The sequence below is a fragment of the Mytilus edulis genome, chromosome 3 (genome assembly GCF_963676685.1).
Source record: "Mytilus edulis chromosome 3, xbMytEdul2.2, whole genome shotgun sequence".
Lineage (NCBI taxonomy): Eukaryota > Metazoa > Mollusca > Bivalvia > Mytilida > Mytilidae > Mytilus > Mytilus edulis.
The window spans coordinates 24,597,990-24,620,376 of record NC_092346.1 but is presented as its reverse complement, the minus strand read 5'-3'; the positions used below and the strand labels follow the sequence as shown (position 1 = coordinate 24,620,376).

The window sequence follows — 22,387 nt, the reverse complement described above, 5'->3', positions numbered from 1 at the left end:
GTGTTATGAACAGCTCAAAACATTATAATATCAAATAAACATGGAATCTATTAAAAATTTTAAGCACAAGAAATTATGCAAATTCCATAATTAAAAATAATTCCAAGTTCAAATAATAGCCTGTTATATGTTGTTACTGACAACTAAATGAAGGTCAAGTCAATAATGACGATTTTGACTTTTACCGTTCAGGAGTTATGGTTCTTGAAAGATTGAAAAATGGAGTTTTCAGTCGTGTCCGTGCATTTACGCATGAACTGTTCTACCAAAGCTTCCCAAATTTTAATATGTTGTTACTGATGACAAAATGGAGGTCAAGTTCAATAATGAAGATTTTGACCTTTACCGTTCAGGAGTTATAGTTCTTGAAAGATTGAAAAATGGTGTTTCCAGTCGTGTCCATGCATTTTCTCATGAACCATTAAACCAAAGCTTTTGAAATTTTTATATGTTGTTACTGATGACAAAATAGAGGTCAAGTTCAATAATGACGATTTTGACTTTTACCGTTCAGGCGTTATGGTTCTTGAAAGATTGTAAAATGGCGTTTACATTCACGTTGTTGCATTTACTCATGAACCATTCAATCTAAGCTTTTCAAATTTTAATATGTTGATACTGATGACAAAATGGAGGTCAAATTTGATATTGACGATTTTCACTTTCACCATTCCTCAGTAATGGTTCTTGTGATATTGCCAGGACACAAATAAATATTAATAAATCCGGTTTGCTGTCGTTGTGATAGCCTCTTGTTTAAGTGTGAAATGATTGTAAGCTCATATGAAATAACCAAATAAGGGTTAAGGCATAATGTTTAAAATTATTTATGAATCTATCAGCATATTTTGTATTAATTGTGTTTAATGATTAAATAAATAAATATAGATGTCCTGAATATATTGTACATTAGTATTTGCCTTCAGATAATACGCAATTGCCAGATAAAGACATCTTGCACTTTAAATGAGAGGGCACAATGTTTTTTTTAAACAATTTGAACTTCCGAATTTAGATGCTAAAATAGATCCTACATATTTGTAGTTAACCACAAGAAAGTTGATATAGGAATAGAATATAAAATATCAATGATTGATGGTAGACCAAGATTGTGGGCTGTACATGAAAACACGATAAAACCCTCATTATTTACTTTTTATATAGCTGTAAATTGTCAACATTTAGGTGACAGTGTTTTTACTAGGCAAAAAGCGTGTTTATTCTGGGGACAAACTGTTTATATTTGTAGTATGCCTTTTAGGTGTAAAGATGTGTCAATATTTAGAAAAGGTCTAGTGTCATACTATAGAAAATTCATGGTGGTTTTTTATATCAATATAATTACTTTTTTTTTTTTATATATTTGTCATGTTTTAAAGTTAGTTGTGTAAGATGTGGTTTATATGAATTGTCAAAAGTAGCATTAAGTACATATTGTACAAGTACTTGTATGCTTCTAAATGAATTTTAATGGCGAAGTTCATGAAAATATTACGGATGTTTGAGGAAAATTAGGATTAAACTGTATGGCAATGACTTCGTCAGTTTTGTAGTTGTTGCATAAACTAAAACTGTGATTTAAACGTCATCATGCAATGCTGATATTTTAAGGTTCATTTGATGTAATTCCTCCTTGTAGATTTGATATTATCCCTAGTATTTTAAATAACACCATGGGAAATTGAGCACTTGCACTAAAATTATAGCAACACCCACCATCTACTTCTGTTCATGGAGGTTGGAACAATGAACACATTGAAAAGTTTTTTTTTACACCCTGTTTAAAAGTAGCATTGAAAGTTGATTATCTTATTAAAGATCAACACAGCTACTTGTTAACTCAATTGAATGACTAAAGTAAGTCATGATTTTGTTTTTGTATAACTGCCACATGTTGCATCTGTTCCTATGAAATCAAGGTAGATAGAATATCTATTTCTGTCAATTTGTGTAATGGATATTTTGATGTTAAGCTAGCATCAATCGATCAATCAATCACTCACTGGCATGTTTTTATTTACATTAAATCATAACTTTATTTTAGAATTGTTAGTGCTTTTTGCCCATACAAACAAAGCTAAATTTGTCTGGGAAGATGGAAATTTGTAAGAGCATGTTTTTCAACTTTTTGGAAGAATTTGAAAATTTTATTAACAATTGCTTTTTATTCTATTTACAGCAAAGTTCAGTTTATTGGAAAAAGATGAAAAACATAGTCATTTGGTCTCCATTTATACAACAGTTCAAGAAACATCGATATCCATGGATACAATTAGCTGGTCACCAAGGTAACAGTTTGTTTAAAATAAGACTAAGCCTAACAGCAACAAGAGGATACTTTTGTCAAGGGGGCTTCACCCACTTACCTCATTTTGTCTGAATTTTTCATAACCTGCTTTATTAACTTATTATTTAATTTGAGGTCTTGAATATTCATCTTATATTTGCTACTAGGTGTTAACAATCAATTCATTTTATAAGTTTGACAAAAATTGAAAAGGACAGATTAGGGTAAATAACCAACCAAAACATTGACAATCATCCATACAATGTAATTGGAATATGAGATGAAGGGCATCAATGCAAGGGGACATTACTGAGTTTTAAAATAAAAACCTACATGGTAGATGTAGGCTACAGCATGGCAAGTTTTTTTATGACTGAGTCCTAACAAATAGTAAATAGATTCATTGGAAGTGACTTCAAGGTAAAATTCTTAATTTGGCCAAAACACAGAAACTTCATCTATGGTCAAATCTATCTCAATAAAGATACTCGATAAGTACACAATTTAATTTTGGAGTTTGTTAACTTTGCTCTTTTTTAAAGCAACTTTTTTTTTATAGATTTCATTGTAAATTATGTGTTGAAAGAACCTAGTCCCAATGTTTGTTGATATCAAGTCTTAAGTGATTTTTAAAAATAGAGATTTTAGTCCAACATAAATTTCTAAATAGCTAAGAACAAATGCATAGACTAGAGAACCATTGTATTCCTTACTTGAGCTGGGCATATAAACATGTGCCAGATTTCTGGGTTTAAATTTTAAAGATTCCACCTTTTATAGTGTTTCAAGGCTAGTCCCAAATGTCAGTGATATTAAGTCAGAATGGTTTATTGGTTTGTTTAAGTATCCTTGTGATGTCAAGAAGTTTGATTAAAATTGGTTTTCTTAGGGGATCATAAATCTTAAGTCAGGATCTGGCCAAAATTTAGATTAGAATTTCATTAGATTTTTATTGGTCTCTTCCATGATAGTAACCCTTTGTATAAGTTTATATTAGTACAAGATGTCATTTTAATTTTTAAATCCTTTTACCTGCTGCTTTGATATCTTGAGATAGTTCCTCTAGTTGAAGTGTTTATTTTCTTGTTTGTAGCAAACAATTTAAGTTAATTGTTCATAAAATATTTTAAATATATTCAGGGATTCAAAAGGATACAAATTACTTAATTCTAACTCCTTTGATAAATCAAGTAAACCATTTTTTCTATTTTGAGGAAATTAACTTTTAACTGCAGATCAAAGTTTGGGCACTGTTTTTCACTTTTAAAGGTTATGTATATTAATTATATATAATGCTATTTTGGGAATATTCCTTTTACAGTTGATCCATGAATTATGATACACAATCTGTGCATATGTGAAAGATTTATTGGTCTAAAATAGTCGTAAATAAATATGATGATTTTAATTGATTAACATATTACATATATATGAATCAGAAAATAAATTCTGTTTAAAAGTTAGTTGTACTTTTCTAGTTTCTGATGAAAGTTAGACAGGTATTACTATTTGCTCTTTTCACAAAATACCAAAGTTCAATTCAACACCATATATATAAAAAAGAAGATGTGGTATGATTGCCAATGAGACAACTCTTCACAAGAGACTAAAGGAAACAGAAACAGCCTTCAACAATGAGCAAAGCCCATACTGCTTAGTCAGCTTTAAAAGGCCCCGTAATGTCAAATGTAAAACTATTCAAAGAGTAAACAATCGTCAAAAAAAAATGAACGTAAAACAAATATGTAACACAGCAACAAAAAACAAACACTGAAATACATGCTCATGACTTGGGATATGTTCATTAAGAAAATTTATAACAATTGTTCTCAAATATTGGAAGTCTAAAAGTACCTAAATTTGAAGAGCAATAATCTCAAATTGACACCAAAACCAATAATGAAACTGCATCAATTTGAGAATATAACCTGACAAGTAAACTAAAATTACATAACAATTATATCGTCTATAACACTGTATAACATTGTATTACCATGGCCTACATTTTATGCTTTATAGTATTGCAAGAAAAGCTTTGATTTGAAGACAACTTTTTTATTACAATATAATGTAATGGTGTTTAAACACAATACAAAAGTTGTTAAACTGTAGGCAAACACTAATCCACATTTAATTGCTAATTGACTTTGGATAAGCTTTCATGGTAGATTTATTTAAACTTTCCATGGTATATCTGGGTATTCTCTACTATTACTATTTTCATCTAGACCTTTTTATCCTGCTGATAAATACAACCCTTAAGAAAATGTGTACTTTGTTGAATATTTGAATTTTCATTTACCCACAAAATCAATGAAAATTTGTATTCCACAAATTATTATGAATCCACAGTAAATAGTTTGTGTGGATTTCAAAAAGAGTATTTGGTTATAGTTTGTCAAATTTGATATGTCCTTTTTATGCTCAGGTTTCCTATAAGATTTTAAAGGTGAATGTCTTAGGAACAATACTAGGTGTGATATGACACTGTATGAGCTGTAAGACAATATCATTGTACCCTGTATAATTTCTGGCCTAATTGTAAAGAGTACTTGGGGATATTAAATTTGCAACATGTTCGAGAATTGGAGCATAGATGTAATACCCATTTTTATCTAACAATAGAGAACAGTAGGGAACTTTTGGCGAGCTTTATTTATGGGTATTACATCTATGGTTGGGGTTTGTGCTAATGCTGGGGTAATGAATTCTTGTATGATCATGTAATAAACAATTGGAAGCCTTTATATGCTGTTCATATTCTCTAAATAGATTGAGAATTAGATTAGACTAGAACACACCCGTGATATCACGGGTCCGTGACTGAAATAAAGTATATAACTATGCGCAAGCCTTATTTTAGTATTAGTATTGTCATCTGATAAAGTCATGCCGATTATAAGATACACAGTTTTTCTCTGCTTTCAAGTCTTTCTGTTTGAACCCGTCGAACTGAAACAATAATAATAATTATTTGGAAAACAAAAGGTCCTGGAATGGAGTATTTTTTAATCAACAGCATTGTCCTATATAAGTTATAAAGTTGAATGCTTTGCTTCGCTGTTTTACGTCATGCCCACTAACAAATTGAAAACTGTACCTATACGCCTTATTTTTAGTCCCAGATTTTTAGTATTCGTATTGTTATGATCATAGAAAGTCTTACTGATTAAAATACTAAAATAGGTAACAATTTGACAATTTAGTAGTGTCAACCCTGTGGTTATGACCCATGTATATAGCATATTAATCCTGAATACAACGTTTGGTGGTGCGCCTGTCAGATGCGGAACGTACAGATAAGGTAATAGGTAACAGGTGAATATACTATTGGTATCGGTAGCGGACTCGACCCGGAACTTCTTAATTATTGGCAATATTAATTACGTGGAAAACAAAAGGGCCTGGAGTGGTGTAATTTTTAATCTACACCTTTGTACTATTATAGTTATATATAAAGTTGAATTCTTTGATTCGTCGTTTTTACGTGATGACGGCTAACAAATTGGACCTCGTAATTTTAGTATTATAGATATAAGACCAGTCCTCCTCTTCATATTGTTGATAAAGGTCAGCTGTATGCTGTGAAAGTTGCTAATGATAAATAAAGTTTGTCATTATATTGACAGTTGTTTTGTTTATTGCAGGAAATTTCCAAGCAGGAGAGAAAGGATCTGTGTTGAAAAAGTATGACTCCAGAGAACAGAAAGCATTTTTAAAGTTAAATGATGACATTTTAAGATCCTATGTTCCTGAATACAGAGGAGTTGTAGCAAAAAATGCTGACCGTATCCTTACTTAACAAACATAATTGTTTTAATAGTAAATTTTTGCTCAGTATGTTTATTTATTAAAGTAAGATATTTTGGGGAAATATGTTTTATAATGATACTTGATGTTGTCGTCTATCATCTGATGTCAGTGTTTGACTGTTCATTATGTTTCATTTGAAATCAATGCTCTCTTAAAGGGGCACTAGCTACGAGATACAAATGTATATAAACAATCTAATATATGATTTTTTTTTGTTCAATCATTAATGAAAGTGAAATAGTGAAATAATTATTTGCTTTTAGCAGCCAGTATGGGATAATTTTGTCAAAATAAGCTTATAAACATTGATGATGAATTATTCACTTGCAAGTGAATAATTAGACCCCGTTGGATCCGTATTCATGTGAACTTCAATTTAACCCCTTAGCTAGAGATAAAAAAACATGTGAATTGTATGTGTAAAGTTATTTAAAGGAAAAGAATGTCAACATTGAAAGTGAAACAAAGGTAAATCATTTGATTGACTGATTGGATCCACAAAAAAACATTCTAATACAAGTAAAAACTACGATAAACATTTATTTTAATCTATAATATGAAATTAAACAGACCTAGAAAAGTCCAATAGCACGAGTTCGCTTAATCTATTTGTATCTATATTTCTGTTTACATCGCTTATATGGTCATCTGATGACTTTTTAGGTCAACTGGATAGTTAATTAAATGGCGTAAAAACTAAAATACACATGATACAAAGCTACGTATTGTCATGCCAATGCCCTGTAAATTGTTTGTTTTAGCCTTTTGATAGTTTGAATAAATGTTTTACATTGTAATCAATCAAATATGAGAATTTGAGTCAAATTTGACAGCTAGTGCCGCTTTAAGCTATAAAGAAGGTTTGAAATGGGAGTTATCCAGGATCGTAAAAGGTTTCTGATAAATTTTTATGTCAAAGGTAAAGAAAGAAAAATGTTGATGAAAAAATATGGACATTACAATTGAATTATTTTCATCTTTGCGTGACTGTTATAGTTTAAGAATACAATAACTACATTGAATCAAGGATTTTGTTTTTGTCATGAGATAGCCATAAAAGTTCCTTAACTTGCCACAGAATACATGGAGTTACAAGATTTGTTATGTGACTTTGATGCTCCCTTTGTGATGGATATTAAGATGGGAACCAGAACTTATTTAGAGGAAGAACTTGTAAAAGCCAAAGAAAAACCAAAGCCCAGAAAGGTAATTGTGAATCACATAATGTGAGAAACAATAGTGGTTTTTTAATTTATTTATTTAAAACAAACAAAAGATGGGACAAGATCCCAAATGGCATATTTTGAATAGAAGTCACAGAAAAACAGAAAACTATGACATCTACAGTAGTCATTTGATAGCCATTATTCTAATGGGAAATACATTTTTTATTTTCTAGAGTAAATGTTCATCTGAATATATTGACTACTGTAAATTCAGAAATCAATGTGAATAATGTGACTTTAATGATTATCAAAATAATAAAAACTCGCATTCTGATATCTGATACATGTATTTGTATGCAGATTTTTCTGAAATTGTAATGATTTATCTCACATTTTTGTCTATTTTTAAAACATCACAATAATAAATGCACACAAAAATTTCCATTTACAGTATTTAAATACATGTACATGTATTTAATATTGAGAGTAGGTTTATTCTAATGGATTTCAAATAGATTTATGTGTTTTTATTTTCTTTCACTCAGGATATGTACCAAAAGATGGTAGAAGTAGATCCCAGTGCTCCAACACCAGAGGAAAATAAACAGAAGTCAATTATAAAACCAAGATATATGCAATGGAGAGATGAAATGAGTTCATCTGTAGATCTAGGATTTAGAATTGAAGGAATTAAGGTAACAGAAAAAAGATTTGTGATATACCAGTTTACTTAGTATTGGCAACAATATTTGGTGTATGTATGGCGTACATGTCTGTCTGGCTGGGTTCATCTGATATTGACAGTTCCCTAGTATATTTGTTGACGATTAGTTTTCAAGTTTAGTCCCTTTGCAAATATTACAAGCATAAACTATATATTGCGTGCAAATGATTGTTAACTGTTAATCTGACCCACCCTCTAATCTTTGCTTACTTCATTGGTTTCACTACAAATCTGCAGTCAAATGCACTTTTCCTTAGATAAAATGCACCTGTTCTGCTGTCACAACAAAGCAGCATGACAGGTCACTCTTTAACTTTCTGCTACATCATATATCCATGTTTTCTGCTGTCTGCTTCAGAATGGATCGCTGAATTATATTAATCAGACACTTACATGTTATTTTAGGTAATTTGTCACATACATACACATCCGAAAATTACTGAGATACCATATCAGCACGACAGTTAATTTCCCATGAAATTTTGTTCCCTCTATAAACCAAGTATTTAGGTCTTTTTTTATTTAAGTTATTCTTTGCAAAAAGAAAATATATTTATATTGTGTTATTATTTTTTCAGAGAATGGATGGTGCATCCAGTAAAAATTTTAAGAAAACAAAAACACGGAATGAAGTGAAAGATGCATTGTCTTTGTTCATTGGTGACAATCAGATTGTTTTGGTAAGACAAGACTTATCTTTTCTTTGCTTTTCATATAACCTTACCTTAAAGTTGTTTATACAGTTCAAAAATGTCTGAGTAGTATTTAATTTTACATGGTCAACATTTACACAACCAAATACACTTCATGTGTTAATTCTTATGTATGAACTAACTGATGAGAGTATAAAATCAAAATTATACAATGTATCTAAATTTGTTTTGATTCACTCTTCAAAAGTTCTTTTATTTTAATTTTAGATTTTCATCTATCTCTCTCCTAATCATATTGCCTAATCTCATAAGTACTTATTTTTCTTGTTATCAATGACTGAAAGAATGTTAAGAAAATACCAAGGTACATATGTTTTGTGAAATTTAAGCTACATTTAAAAATTTATGTATTTAGATTATTGATTCAGTTCATTCATTTTGTAAGGTGATTATTTGAATTATTGATTTAGTTCATTAATTTTGTATAAGTTATGATTTAAATAACTGTGTAAGGTGATATACTTTTTAATTTGAATCTGTTCATATCTTAGATCATAAACATGTCAGGAAACTATAAATGCTTACTAAAGCATATTTCTACATTTCAATAATTTATGAAGATAAGATAAATATTTAAGTGACATAAAAAATAATGAGAAATAAATTCAAAAAGAAAATGCAAGTTGAGCACATTCTAGTTTTGGGTTAATATTATAGGTGAATAAACTATTATTCTTTTTGAAGTACATCAGTTCTTTCAATCCTAGACTAAGAAATGAGACAGCTGTTTCTGTGTCAGTTTTATTTCTTGTACCTAACCTAGTTATTATGATCAGTTGATAGATTCCATAGGTAAACAAAAATAATGGTTTTAAAAATATGCCAGTCAATGTTTGCCCTGGAAAATGTTAAATGTTTTTTATGCCCCATTTATGGGCATTATGTTTTCTGGTCTGTGCGTCTGTTCGTCGGTCCATCTGTTTGTTCATCTGTCCGTTCATCCGTTTGTCCATCCCGCTTTAGGTTATAGTTTTTGGTCGAGGTAGTTTTTGATGAAGTTGAAGTCCAATAGATTTGAAACTTAGTGAACATGTTTCCTATGATATGATCTTTCTAATTTTAATGCCAAAGTAGAGATTTTATTCCATTTTCATGGTCAACTGAACATAGAAAATGATAGTGTGGATGGGGCATTTGTGTACTTTGGACACATTCTTGTTTTTTTCTAATTTCAATTTGTGTATACCATAAACATTTTGGGTATTTTGTTTAGTCTGTGGGTTATAACAGAGGAGCGAAAGATATTAGAGGGACATTCAAACTCATAGATGAACATGGCTAAAAAAGAAAAAGACAAAGCTACCTATAAATGTATCCATGCCAAGTTGGCTTTCCAAAATTTTTCTTCTGAGTTTTTATGCTTACCATATGTCAGAAGAAGTGTTAAAATGTTAACTGTTACAAAATGCAGCAAAACAATCTTCACATTTAAAAAAAAACAAACAAAAAAAAACCTTCCATCTTTCTAAATACACAAATGTATATATTTCTACTCAATATCACTTTTACACAAAATAAATACACTATGAGAATAAATATTACCAGTAGGCTTATCAAATCCAATGTATATTATCTAAAGAATTAAAAATACAATTGTACTTTATTTGTTACAGGGAACATATATCAGGAGATTAAAAGCTATTTTGGCAACACAAGAAACATCAAAGTTTTTCCAGACCCATGAGGTAAGATTTCAAAAATTGTTTTATGATGTGATGTGAATTGGGTTACGTAAAGTTTCAATCCTGCCAAACAAGCAAAAAGAAAAACACAATACCATGGTCAAAAAGAAAAACGGAGAAAAGACTACCGTCCAGCAGTCTATAAAATATTATACAAAAAAAACAATTGATTAAGAAACAAAAAAACAGGGGTTAACCTAGTTGCCCCAGAAGGGTATTAAGCAGCCAACTTTATGGGTTTGAACCTTGTTGCGCAAAAATGTAAAGATAAATATTTAAACTTGTTAATTTTTTGTTTACAGCTGATTGGCAGTTCCCTGTTGTTTGTACATGATAAAACTGACAATGCAAATGTTTGGATGATAGACTTTGGCAAGACAGAACCCCTACCCTCAGATATAACCACAAACCATAGAACCCCATGGGTAGATGGCAATCATGAAGACGGATATTTATTTGGACTTGACAATTTGTTGTTAATCTTACAGGAGCTAGAAACACCGTCATCAAGTAATTCAGAATAGATACTGCAATATCCTCATTGTTATTTAAATAGTCATTTACCATGTTCACTTGTTTAACCATTTTCTCCATTGTATTTATAAAATCCACTTCCTGTACATTAGTAGGGATACATTGTTATAATTGTAGATAAAAGCATTACGCAGCTATTCATTGTAAAAACAAATGCATGAAGTAAGCAGCTTCAGACAGCCTTTAAGTGTGTTTTTTTACATTGATTTTTTGTTTGTTTCTGTAAACGGGTTGACCTTTCTGAAAAGTTTGATTATTTTCTTTTACACATTCTGGTTTCTTTAATAAGGTTAAATCCTAATAAATTTTTGAAATATTTGTTTGACTATATGTCAAACTTTTAAAATCATCTTTTTCTATCGAGGAATGCCTAGCAAGAAACTTTTGTCTGTTCATTGTTACTCAAAATTAGTTATTCCATTTAGAAAATAAACAGATTTAAAGTTCATGGGAATCTCTTTCATGCAATTATTATATGTTCAACTTTTTCTCATTGGTTAGAAAAACAAATATTAAAAGCCAGTAAATTATGCATTTTTTAGCATTTAAATTGTCTCCCCTTAACAAAGGTGCCAATAGAAAATCCTAGTCTGGAAGATTTTTCAACCATATTTAACTAAGTATATTGGTTATTAAAAGCATTCTTAAAAAAATATGAAAATTATATTCCAATTTATATTCTTATACTAAGATGTAGTCATGAGGTAACAGTTGAAATTTGACTTAGTAATTTATATATTTGAAATTAGTGCTGCCACTTTCTTTTATCCCATTTCACAAAGGTTTATATGACTTACAATTTGCTGTGTCTTGTATAGTTGATGAAAGATTTACACTAGTTGTAGGTTGTTAGAATCATTGTGAATGGGAGCATTTCTTCTATAAGTGTGAAGGTGCTTATTTCTTACAAATCAGTTGTAACTTATGGTACTGTTAGTGCATGCTGTTTTCAACTCAGGCAGCAACTTTGTTGATTATGTTTGTTTATTGGTGTCTCATTGTTGTATATTTTTCTAAAATTACAAAACAGATAAATTTGTGTACATAAATGTCAACAGAGTCACCATAAAATGTGAAAATATTTTTTACAGAAGATATTTTTGTTCATTAAGATTTGATGATTTTCTAATTAGAGTCTTTTACATTTCCAGTTATATTTTAATGGAAAGGGAAATAACTCATAAGTTTATTACTTTCATTATAAGTTACAGGTCGTTAAGTTCAAATGGGAAACAAACTCGTATTAAGATAGGATTAGTATTTTGAAATTTAACTGAAACTATATTTTATAAACTTTTCTTGAACACTCCTTCAGTTTATTAAGTTCTATTATTAATACATGTCTATTAACGAAGATAACTTTAAATATTGGTGCTAAATCTTGCCATTACATGTCTCATTATTATCTATGACAAATATTCCTTGCCAAGACACCTCTCTTTTAAAATACAACGATCTATTTTAATCTCAATTTTTGTTTATAGGTTTATCTATTTTAAGGTTATTTTCTAGTAATGAGGGTTGATGTTTATGTTACCTTACATTTTATAAAATGACATAAAAAAAATAATATTTGAAAATTCCTGATTTTCCTCATTATAAATATCAAATAAGATTGTTCATACTTTTATTTCATTTGAAATATTTATTTTATAAGGAAAAGACCACTTTGAAAGCTTTTTCATGCCTTTGAACTTGTTAAATAGGTATTAAAACAGATTGAATTTAGATTATACGGCTTTTTCACTGCAATAGAAAGTTAAAAACCATTAAAAACATAAAAAACAAAATTAGGTTTAAATATTTAAAAATCACTAACTTCAGACTCATTATTTTTTTTAAAACAAGAATCTCCTAAGAGTTAAGATAAGTGTGACTTAAAAATACATTCAAAATGTTAATTGTTTATTGCTTATTGTAATGACATGTCTTTGTGGTTATAATGTGCTGAAAAATCATTCCGTTTATTAATGTTTATTGAATATTTTGTTAAGTTTGATTGTTATGCTAAATCTGTATGTTTTTTTATTGATAGTTTCACTTATATGTCGATAGAACATGAGGTTTCTATTGATTTCAACTGATTCACTTTATTAGAGGTTCAAAATTATATCAGGCCTAATCTAGAGGGAGAAATGGGTAAAAACTTCTTTTTTGTGCTCATGTCTTCCATTCAGCATTGACAAGGAGAAGGAGTTTCTATAAAAAGATTATCCTGGATAAACTATAAGAATTCTGTGGATTCATTATTATTCGTTATACCAATTTTTGTGGGTTTCGTGGGTACAGGTGAACCACCAATTCAAATGTTAACAACTTACAAATTTCCTAATAGACTTTGTGTGCAAAGATTGGCAAAACCATGAAATCAAATATGCTTAAAAATGCATGTTTTCCTCAATCCAACATTTATAACATGAAAATAAATTAATCCACAGTAGTTTGATTTTTTTTAAACAGAATATAGCAAAACTTCTTCCATTAGATTTCTGGACTAGCCCATGAATATTATAGGATTAAACACATTTTTTCTAGAGGTTATTGATGTGTAAACCGGGGCGGTTAACTCACAAACTGAATAAAAGTCCGAAGGACTTTTATGTCAAGTTTGTGAGTTAGAGACCCGGTTTACACATCAATAACCTCTAGAAAAAATGTGTTTAATCCTTATAATTCTTCGGCCAAACATACGCGATTATTAATTTACATTATTACTTTGATGCTACTACATGTACCATCAGAAGCACAATGGCGTGTCGTAACTAATGAGTACGCCGCCATCTTGACTTTCTATAAAAACTTAAATGTTTGATAAATGCAACAGAATCTAAAATGAACTAGCACCTACCTCAAAAACTTCATTTTAATTAGAAACTATCCGAATTTGAAGCGTACAAGTAACGAAATAATCTTCCGTCTGAAAGTTTTCAATCGTATGACGTCGTGTTTTGCCATGACGTGAGTTCGTCAAATCATTCGTGAAATTTCCCGGAATTTTATTTAAATTTTATTTTTATTCATTTTCGAAGCTTTAGTGCATTTATTTTATTTCTTTTCTTTTGGTTATATATGCATTAGAATATAAACAACTGTTATGCAATTGTTTTATAATCTCAACTTGCAGAGAATCCAAGTATCCCTGCAAGAATGTGTATCGCGCATGAATAGATTACAAAAGTAGTTTCGGAAACATGGTTTATCGAAGTGTAAACCAAGAGAAAAACTCTACTAGACCAATCCAATTCAAGTATTTATAGATATGCAAATGATATAAGAATTATTAGCATATGTGCAGGGGTGTTCTCAGTGTATGGTGCTGTATATGTGTGTAGTGCATTTAAAATGTATTTATGCTTACTTAACATAATTGTGTTATCTTGTATTTACTGACAGTAAGTTACAAGCACATTTAATTTAGTATAATAATAATAAGTTTGTTTGATACTCACCAAAAGTGATATACTTAGACTTACTGGGTACTCACTAAAATAACTCTTACTCACCACCAGGAAATTGTGCCTGAATACAGAAAAATATTAGGGAAAAGAAAGCAATTTTTGTTTTTCTTACATAATGATTGAATATTTTGAAACCAACTACACTGATAGTGGGTGTTTTGTTCTAAAACTGTTTGAGAAAAAGTACAGAAATCCATTTTAAAAAGTACTTTTACCAAATTCTTTAGTTAAACATGTTCAATGTATATTAGTTAAATAATATTTTTGTAAAATTATGTATGTAATGAATAATCTATCAGTTTTGTCTGGCAACATTATAATTAAAAGTTCATCAACAACACATCATTTATACCTAACAATTCTCAGTGCAGTGGTTTCCCTTGAGTCAATGATAATAAGGGGAATGTATTGTGAAGAACAAAGTTATGTGTGTTTGTGTTGTATAAGGGGATGAATTGCTTTATGCAACATATAATGACACTCTAATGGTAAAAAAATGCATGATGCTGGTGTGAAGAAATAGATTTTTTCACTCTCTAGATCTATAAAGGTTTTGACCTTTTTATATTTCGTTCAGTTATGATGTTGATTTTTTTTTCGTAAGATCTGATATGTGCCATGATCTGAAAACAATTTTATAAAGATTTTTTGTTCTAATATTGGTATCCCATAATTAACTTTACCATATTGAGTGTGCATAAATAAATACTTTGAAATTAATGTATTACTCTGAAATTAGATACATAGACATACTGCCTCTTTACAAGTAGCATTTCTTAGTTGTCACTTAATAAAGTGCTGAAAACAGCATTTATTAGCAGCAGGGCATTTGTACATTACTAAAATCAATCTTATTCTGTAATTTGTGTATTTGAAATTAAAGGAACGTTCTGAATAGATAAGTGAAGATTAAATCCATCCATATTATACTTATGTATAGTAGATACCTAGAACTTACAGTTAAGCAAGTTTCTTGTATATTTATATAATTTTTTTCTTGTATATTTTGTATATTTCTACAAATGTTGTGTATTTTGTGAAAGTGATTCTATATTAAATTGTAAAATTATTAAAGTTAAAAAAATTATGATTTGTATTTTTGTCATACCAAAAATTAATTCACATGTCACATCCAAAACACTAATCTGTGCCTATGCATGGGTCATAATAAATGGTTGGCTGTTTGAAACCTAGTGACAACTATTACATATAAAGATTAGATGTGATATGATAGCCTATGAGACAACTATCCACCAGAGTTCAATTGAAGTAGATGTAAGCAAGGCCACTGTGATGCCTTCAACAATGAGGAAAAAACATGAATTACGCTGCTGTAAAAGGCCCAAACTTTTGAAACTAACAGTATAAATTATAGCAAACATTTAGCAAAAACAAATATGACGGACATTATTTAACAACAACCAATGAACTATAGGTTCCTGGTTTTAGACGCATATAAATAATGCTGCAAGTTAAACATATTTGAATGCTCAACCCTCCCCAACCTTGGACAGAGGTGTAACAGCACAACATAAGAACAATCTATAAAAATCAGTTGCACTTGTCTTGAACTCGAGAACAGAAGAGGTTCATTAATATTTAACATAAAACAATAGACACTGAAATAAGAGGATTTACTGAAAGCTATTAGTTCAACTAACAAATAAATCATGTTTTCCCAGACAACATGTATTTTCTCATGACAAGAACATCATAGTAGCAGATTCATGTTAGTTAGCATGTCATGTGAATTATAACTTATGAATAATAGGACAACTGTGTTGGGTATATGGATTCCTTGCAAGGTCTACATTTCCATTTGATAGTGTTCACCTGTCTGATGGGTCAGTAGTGATCAAGGTTGAAGTTACATGTTTAGGTCAGTTTCTCAGATACTTGAAGCAGTAGGTCAACTATATTTGGTGTATTGAATGTTGTATGTGAACATGTCTGTAAGGTTTATATATCTGTCAGGTATCATATGAACTTGACCCAATTTTCATGGTTCATTTGTCAATGTTGGACTTTCATGGTTTGGTCCTTATCTCATATACTTTATAATGTAGTAGGTCAACTATTATATTATTCTTCATTGACTAAAGGTTAGGGGAGGATTGGGATCTCACTAAACATGTTTAACCCTGCCACATTTTTGTGTCTGTCCTCTGGCCTATAGTAGACTTGTATGATTATTAATGTTGTCCATTTATATGTTTTGGAGTTTAGTATGACGTTCAGTTTCTCTGAACTATTACACATTTTTAGGTGAGCATGTGTGTCTTTCGTGTACCATCTGACTTATTTTCATGGTTGATTTGTCAATGTAATAGTGTCCATTGTTTGGTATATTTCTCCGATACTATATTTGGGCGTTTTTCAATAAAAGCATGACTTTCAGACCTAAAAAAAAAATGGAAAATCAACTTATCTAAAATTTTATTTCAAGAGTTATTTTGAATACCTCTATTATAGACCTGTTTGTAAACAAAAAGTGCAATCTTAAATACTCTTTAAAATTATATTATTTTCATAATTTGTGTACTGTTTCGTAGGGGACATTTGTCAGCTACGGAACTGCTTCTAAACACACATCTTATTGCAATTTTAAATGTCTCCTTTAGACATTCCAGTTTGTTTACTTTATAGACTAGAAAGATCTCATTTTTTTCTGAATTGGAGAACCATTTTTTATTGATAAAGATTAGACAGTTCTTCACATATGAAGGTACAACTCATGTTATGTAGTGGACATTTTTATGCGTTTCGTAGTTGACAAAACCGTTTCGTAGTGGACAAAAAGTTTCGTAGTTGACATCAACCCTTTCTATGTTAATAAAAACATACTAAAAATTACATGAAACTAACCCTTGTTTTTTTGTTTTGCACGAATATAATTGAAAAAATAATATTAAAAAAAAGACTGCATGGTAGTGGTAGCGTCCCCTACGAAACGTTTTTTCTCCCAAACTTGTTTCGTAGGGGACATATTCACATGTTTTATTTTTCCCCACAATCCCGATAGTATAATAGTAACAAGACTGATATTCATCAAAGCATGTATTAAGCTGTACACTCATATTTTTTTCATAATTTTAAAACCAGACACTGAGGGAGATTTGAACCGTTTCGTAGCGGACATTAACTAAAATACGGTATCACTCTGGTCCATTTGATGTGCTCAATTTTTCTTAACAACAATTTAACTGCCGTTACAAAAGCATCAATTCTTTTGTAAGGCCCTAATGTTCAAACAAAATTACATTGGTTTTATTTTAACTGTTTATTAACAAATTTTAATGACTTCGTTTCGTAGTGGACATTTTGTCAGGGACACACCTTCTGAAATTAAAAATCCTATGTTAAAAGCTGTTTATTAAAATATGTTGGCTCTAAACATACTTTTGAATTATTACAGAACTTATATTAAGTAAATATAACATTTATTTCTACATTTTTTTACGATATTTTAGAGTATGAATGTTGAACAGGCGGTCTAGGGACATGCCATTTTGGTTGTTTTGGACCATTCAGGAATCAATATCTTATCAATCCCTCTAAAAAAATAGACTGTGTCTTTGCTTAAAAATGTTAGATATAATTCAATGTACTGGGCTGCACAAAAAATTACTTGTAAAGATCAAACACATTTTTTTAAGCGGCTGGGACAATAAATCACGTTTCAAGTTATTAAAAAACGCCCGGCCATATAAGCAATAGGTCAACTCTCTGTTTGGTGCATGGAACATTTGACTGTCTATACTACTATGAAATCAACCTGGGAACAAGATAGTTATGTCTTCCTGGACCACGAAAGGTATTGATAATTTTTGTAATGCATATAAAACTTAAATCTGCTTACCCTTCCGGAGCACCTGAGATCACCCCTAGTTTTTGGTGGGGTTCGTGTTGTTTATTCTTTAGTTTTCTAAGTTGTGTTGTGTGTACTATTGTTTGTCTGTTTGTCCTTTTCATTTTTTAGCCATGGCGTTGTCAGGTTACTGTCGTTTTATGAGTTTGACTGTCCCTCTGGTATCTTTCGTCCCTCTTGATATTGATATCAGAAGAGTAAACCAAGATAGCACTTTGAATACATTGGGGAATAAATTACTTGAATTATGTTCGTCCTCAAGGCTTCGTATACTTAATGGTCGTTTTTTGGGAGATTCCCTGGGATATTTTACTTATATGTGTAATACTGGGTTCAGTACAGTTGATTATGCTATTGCAAGTGAGAGTCTCCTGCCTGAGGTAAAATACTTTAAAACAAATGACTTTACATATTTATCAGATCATGTTCAAATAAACTTATATATGAATTGTTCTATTATATCAGATACATGTATGAAGAAATGTTTAGATGAGAAGAGATGGCATTTGATAAAATCATACAAATGGACAGAATTGTCATCTTCAAAATTAATTGATGTTCTATCAACAGAAAATGTTAAAAAGGAAATTTTAGATTTAGAGATGGAACATTTTGATAGCAATAAACTAGGCGTTGATGGTGCAACTGAAAAACTAAACAAAATTTTACAAACTATTGCAGAAAATACATGTAAAGTCATATCTAAACCAACAAAAAAGAAAAAGAAAAAAATTAAACAAGTATGGTCAGATAATGTAGTATATGAAACAAAAAGACAAATAAACTATTTAGGAAATAAAATCAAGAATAACTTAAATGACAAAAGTTTAAAATCTAAATATTTTGAATTATGTAAAAAACTAAAAAAAATGATTAAACAGAAAAAATTTGAATATCACCAAAAACTTTATAAATCACTTTCAGATAATTTAAAAAATAATCCAAAAGAATACTGGAATGTTCTAAAGGCAATAAAAAAGAAACCAAATATTGAAGAAGATATTCCTGAAATTTTAATGAATGAAAATAAAATCATAAAACATTTTCAGGATCAGGGTACACCAGCCTCATATGATAAATCCTTTGTAAATAAACTGGAACGTGAACTAAACATTATAGAAGATGATATTGAATTGAATATGGAAACTGATGCACCAATTACATTTGCTGAAGTAAAACTGGTCATTTCAAACCTTAAAGTAAACAAATCAGCAGGTCCAGATAGAATTGTGAATGAAATACTCAAACACTCACAACCTGTGATAATTAATTCCATTGTAAAAGTTTTTAATTTGATTTTAAAGACAGGTAATTATCCAGATTCTTGGAAATTATCTTTCATGATCCCTTTACATAAAAAAGGTGACAAGTTAGACCCTAATAATTATAGAGGCATTTCTCTTATAAGTAATCTACCAAAAATTTTTAATGCCATATTAAATAATAGGCTAATCAAGATTGTTGACAAACAATTAAGTGATTGTCAGTTTGGTTTCAGAGAAAATCACAGAACAGCTGATAGCATCTTTTTATTAAAGTCCTTGATTAATAAATATTTACATAAAGAAAAAAAAAAGATTTATGCCTGCTTCATAGATCTGAAAAAGGCTTTTGATTCAGTATGGAGAACTGCTTTACTTTACAAATTATGTAAAATGGGAGTTGGCAAGTCTTTTTATAGAGTTATAAAACAACAATACTTAAATACTAAATCATCTTTAAAATATAAAGATTATGTATCAGAATATTTTAATATTGCTAGAGGGGTTAAACAGGGAGACACACTAAGTCCCACTTTATTTAATGTCTTTATAAATGATATTGTAAAAAAATTTGAGGGAAATGATTCAAGTCCCCTTAAACTTATAAATAGTAAGGTAGGATGCCTTCTTTTTGCGGATGATCTTTTAATCCTGTCAGAATCAAAAGAGGGTCTACAAAACAGTTTAAATAACGTTAAATTATATTGTAACAAATGGCAACTCTCTTTGAATACAAACAAAACTAAATCCATGATTTTTAGTCAGTCAAAACATAAAAGTGAAACATCACATATTTACTATGAGAATAAAGCCATAGAGAGTGTAACAGAATATTCATTTTTGGGAATGTTGATAAAATGTAATGGAAATTTATCACAAAGTACTTTAGAGCTGACAAAAAAAGCAAAAAAAGTATTTTTTGCAATAAAATCATATACTAAATCATTGTATAATCTACCTATAAAAGTAGCAAATAATCTTTTTGATTCTTTAGTAAAACCAATTATGACCTATAATTCAGAAGTAACATATTTGGATACATATATTTCTTTTCATCGAGCCAAAAGCAGAGCCTTAACTTCAGGAAAAGAAATTAATCAACTTGATTTTATAGACAAAACCCCCATAGAAAATATGCATCTTAAATTTTGTAAATCTACTCTAGGGATAAGAAAAAATGCATCCAATTTAGGAGCAAGAGTTGAATTAGGAAGATTGCCTATAGAATGTTTTATTAAAACACAAACCCTTTTATATTTAGCTAGACTATATAATAATAATATTAATCCATTGTTAAAGGAAGCTTTTTCTCTAGCACAGTCTCTAGATTTGACAGGAACTTACTCATGGTATACATATGCTAAAAATATTGTCAAAGAGACTAACGTTGACCTTAATATTCTTTCTACTTGTAAGGACATAAAAGATGTAAATAAAATAAAAAACGATATAAAGTTAAAAATGAAAAATAGATATGAAGATTTAATTCAAAATAAATTTCAAAACATCGATGATAAAAGTAAATTTTTTCTCTATAAAAAACTTAAAAAAGATTACAAACTAGAATATTATCTAAATACATCTAATTTTCAGATAAGGAGATTAATCACTAAATTTAGAATAAGTGATCACTCCCTCTTGATTGAAAAGGGGAGATATTTTAAAATCCCAAGAGAGGAACGTCTTTGCCATAAATGTAAAATACTAGAGGATGAGAAACATTTTTTACTATATTGTGAGTATAATAAAACTCTAAGAAATGAATTTTTTCATCACATATGTACAGAAAATAATAACTTTAATAATTTAAATGAAGAAGAAAAAATTCATTATTTACTAAATCCATCATCGCCTTTACAAACAAATAAGTTAGGATCCTTCTTGAAAAAGTCATTAGAACTGAGGGCAGGGGACTCTTAACAACTTGTTTGTTGTTATACATTTTAATGCTGTTGATATTTTGTATGTTTAATATGTATGTATATATGTTTATTGTGTTTATTGTATTAATATATGTTGGTCACAAACTGTAAAGTTTATATGACAATAAAATATTTGATTTGATTTGATTTGATTTAAAGATTCGCCTGTCTGTGCTAGTTGAAATCTAAGTTAGTTTTAGATGTTCTCTAAGATCTTTCTTTACTAGCTCTTCTGTCACCAATTAGGATCAATTCGTGTCCATCCATATCGAACTGCTATCACGTCATTGTTTGATCTTTATCTTGAGTAGCACCTAACATATATGAAACCAAACTTTACCAAAATGTTCCTTAAAAGTACTTCACTACTATCGTTACTCTGGTAAATATCTGTTAACAAGCATGGTCACAATGATTTTTTCTTGTTTTTGATTGGCTGGCTGTAATAGGTAAGTATGTTGTCCTGTCCGGTTTGAGCTGCTTGTTGTTTTTGTAGATATTTATTCTTGTCAATGGCTACAAGGTCGTTTGTTATTTTGTAACACATGTTGAGTCGAGCTTCTTTTCGTCTTTTTTGTAAGCTTTTTCATCCTAATTCAGTTATCATGTTGCTGACACTTTATCTATTTTTATATCTGCTGGTTACATATCGTGCAGCTTGTCTTTGTACCTTTTCAAATTTTATCTATGTTGTTTTGCTGGTACGGGTCCAATACTGTTGTGCGGTCTTACTAATATTTTATAGGCATGGTCTTTGATGGTTTTTGAGCTAATGTGGAGGTTTCGATGTAGGAAAGCAAGGCTTCGGCTGGCTTTCCTTGCGATTTTGTTAATATGTCCCCCCCCCCCCAAATCTAGATCATTTGCAATGTTCAGCCTGTATGTATTAAGTTGATGTTTCATGCACCAGAGTGTGGCCGTGGCCTGAGTTTCTAATCTCATTTGAAGAACTACTATA

General features: G+C 29.9%; 1 protein-coding gene across 4 annotated transcripts in view; it reads left to right on the top strand.

Moving 5' to 3' along the window:
- LOC139514244 (inositol-trisphosphate 3-kinase A-like) overlaps window positions 1–13,326 on the top strand; it is a 52,631-nt gene extending 39,305 nt beyond the window's left edge. For all 4 annotated transcript variants that reach the window (XM_071303129.1, XM_071303130.1, XM_071303131.1 and 1 more), the window contains 7 exons: window positions 2,180–2,288; window positions 5,935–6,075; window positions 7,179–7,306; window positions 7,812–7,961; window positions 8,569–8,670; window positions 10,317–10,388; window positions 10,688–13,326. In XM_071303129.1, the coding sequence (XP_071159230.1) occupies window positions 2,180–2,288; window positions 5,935–6,075; window positions 7,179–7,306; window positions 7,812–7,961; window positions 8,569–8,670; window positions 10,317–10,388; window positions 10,688–10,909 (924 nt within the window). In that variant the 3' untranslated portion in view covers window positions 10,910–13,326. The remainder of the gene's footprint in view (window positions 1–2,179; window positions 2,289–5,934; window positions 6,076–7,178; window positions 7,307–7,811; window positions 7,962–8,568; window positions 8,671–10,316; window positions 10,389–10,687) is intronic.
- Window positions 13,327–22,387: the final 9,061 nt, after the last annotated feature.